General features: G+C 35.1%; 1 protein-coding gene across 1 annotated transcript in view; it reads left to right on the plus strand.

The window, feature by feature from the left end:
• The first annotated feature begins 474 nt into the window (after positions 1–474).
• Positions 475–1,882, plus strand: part of ACAT1 (acetyl-CoA acetyltransferase 1) — a 19,019-nt gene continuing 17,611 nt past the window's right edge. Inside the window, exons 1-2 of the mRNA XM_006833799.1 lie at positions 475–516; positions 1,497–1,614. Of these exons, the coding sequence (XP_006833862.1) occupies positions 481–516; positions 1,497–1,614 (154 nt within the window). The 5' untranslated portion in view covers positions 475–480. The remainder of the gene's footprint in view (positions 517–1,496; positions 1,615–1,882) is intronic.

Raw genomic sequence — 1,882 nt, forward strand, 5'->3', positions numbered from 1 at the left:
ATATGTATGTATATTTTAAAGCGATAAGAATAGTTTGTCACTTTAAAATTGCTTAATTTTGAATTTAGATTTAACTTAGAAATACATGTCAAAGGCTTACTAGAAAATTTAAGATAATGAACTTATCTGTAGTTAAAACATATGAAAGGACTTCAGAAAGTTTGTGGGGAAATGTAATTAAAAGATAATGGAATTATTATGTGAACTTTTTGAAGCCCCTTTGTATATTCCTGATATATTTAGCAGCATAATCGGAAAAGTATATTGTAAAATTGGGGGGGGGGGGTTGTTCTTTTCTTTCTCATTATAAGATGTTGCATGCTTCTTTTAGAAAATCTAGAAATAAAAGTGTAAAGAAACAGAAAAAAGTATAAACAGAAAAAAGCCATTATAGCCCTGTCACTGAATATAAAATTATACAGATCAATATTTTCTGCATTGTAATGTTATAAAATATTTATATTTCAGGAAGTAATATATATGAAGCGAAGTTATGTAGTAAAACCCACGTTAAATGTAAGTACAAATTTAAATTGTACTGTCATTTCTTTTATTAAAGAAAATATAGTCAATAAAAATGCATATATTTATGATTTAGGTATATGTCAAGGTCAAGTTAGGATTATGGAATGGCTGGCAGTAGTTACCTGTAAAAATGCTAATTTAAAGTTTCAGATTAACAAAACATTTCAATCCAGTTCCCTGCATGATTCCTGTTTCTTCCCCATAGTCTGCTACAAACCAATCTTCCCTCCAAATCTGGACGTTCTTTTCCTCTTGTTGTTAGGTGCTGCCATGGAGTTGGGACCAACCGACTCATAGCAACCCTATGCACAACAGAATGAAACACTGCCCAGTCCTGGGCCAACCTCACAATTTTTGCCACTCTTGAGCCCATCGATGCTGCCACTTTGCCAACCCATCTCACTGGGGTGTTCCTCTTTTTCTCTAACCCTCCACCTTACCAAACGATATCCTTCTCCAGCAACTGGTTCCTCCTGACACTATGTCCTAAGTATGAGAGATGAAGTTTGGCCATCCTGGCCTCCAAGGAGCACTCTGGTTGCACTTCTTCCAACACAGATCTGTTGGTTCTTTAACTCTTAGGGACCTTCATTGTGTGGCACAGTGCAGAAGCCACACAGAGATTCTAGAGGAGGGACTGGGCTGGCTAGATCACTTAGTTCTTCCTGAGAGATTCTTTCTTTGTTTTATAATGATTTCTAAAGTGATTCTAATCTTCTAAGGGTCCTGTTGACTAGGGTTGTTTATTAAGCAGTTAACAAGGCTAGAGTGACCATTTCTTAAAAAAAATTTTTTTAATGTTTTCTGTTAAGTCTAAAATTATAAAGTGGTAGCATTGAATGGATTCATTTTATTGCTCTTTACATTATATTTTGGGTTATTTAAATCTCTAGAAACTGTAGGTGATATTTAATTAAAGATGATTAAAAGTATTTAAATATTGTAGTTCTTACCATCTTCTGTCTTGTCAGGAAGTGGTCATAGTTAGTGCCATACGGACACCCATTGGATCCTTTCTAGGCAGTCTTTCCTCACTGCCAGCAACTAAACTTGGTTCCATTGCAATTCAGGGAGCCCTTGGAAAAGCAGGTCAGTAGTTACTTTCCTTTTTATGGTGAGGGGGCAAAATGATTTGAGGGGACAAATGTTTATTTTGTACTTTATACATATCATTTAGAAATGATTTAATGCTGCCTACATTTTTTAATTTGCTTGGAAAGAATTCTCTATGTTACAGAGTTGGGAATAAAATTCAAAACTGATATGTACTTTATTGTTGTTATTGTTGTTATGTGCCATGGAGTCGGTTCCGACTCATAGCGACCCTGTACAGGGTTTCCGAGGCTGTAAATCTTTA

Source organism: Chrysochloris asiatica, unplaced genomic scaffold (genome assembly GCF_000296735.1).
Source record: "Chrysochloris asiatica unplaced genomic scaffold, ChrAsi1.0 scaffold00008, whole genome shotgun sequence".
Lineage (NCBI taxonomy): Eukaryota > Metazoa > Chordata > Mammalia > Afrosoricida > Chrysochloridae > Chrysochloris > Chrysochloris asiatica.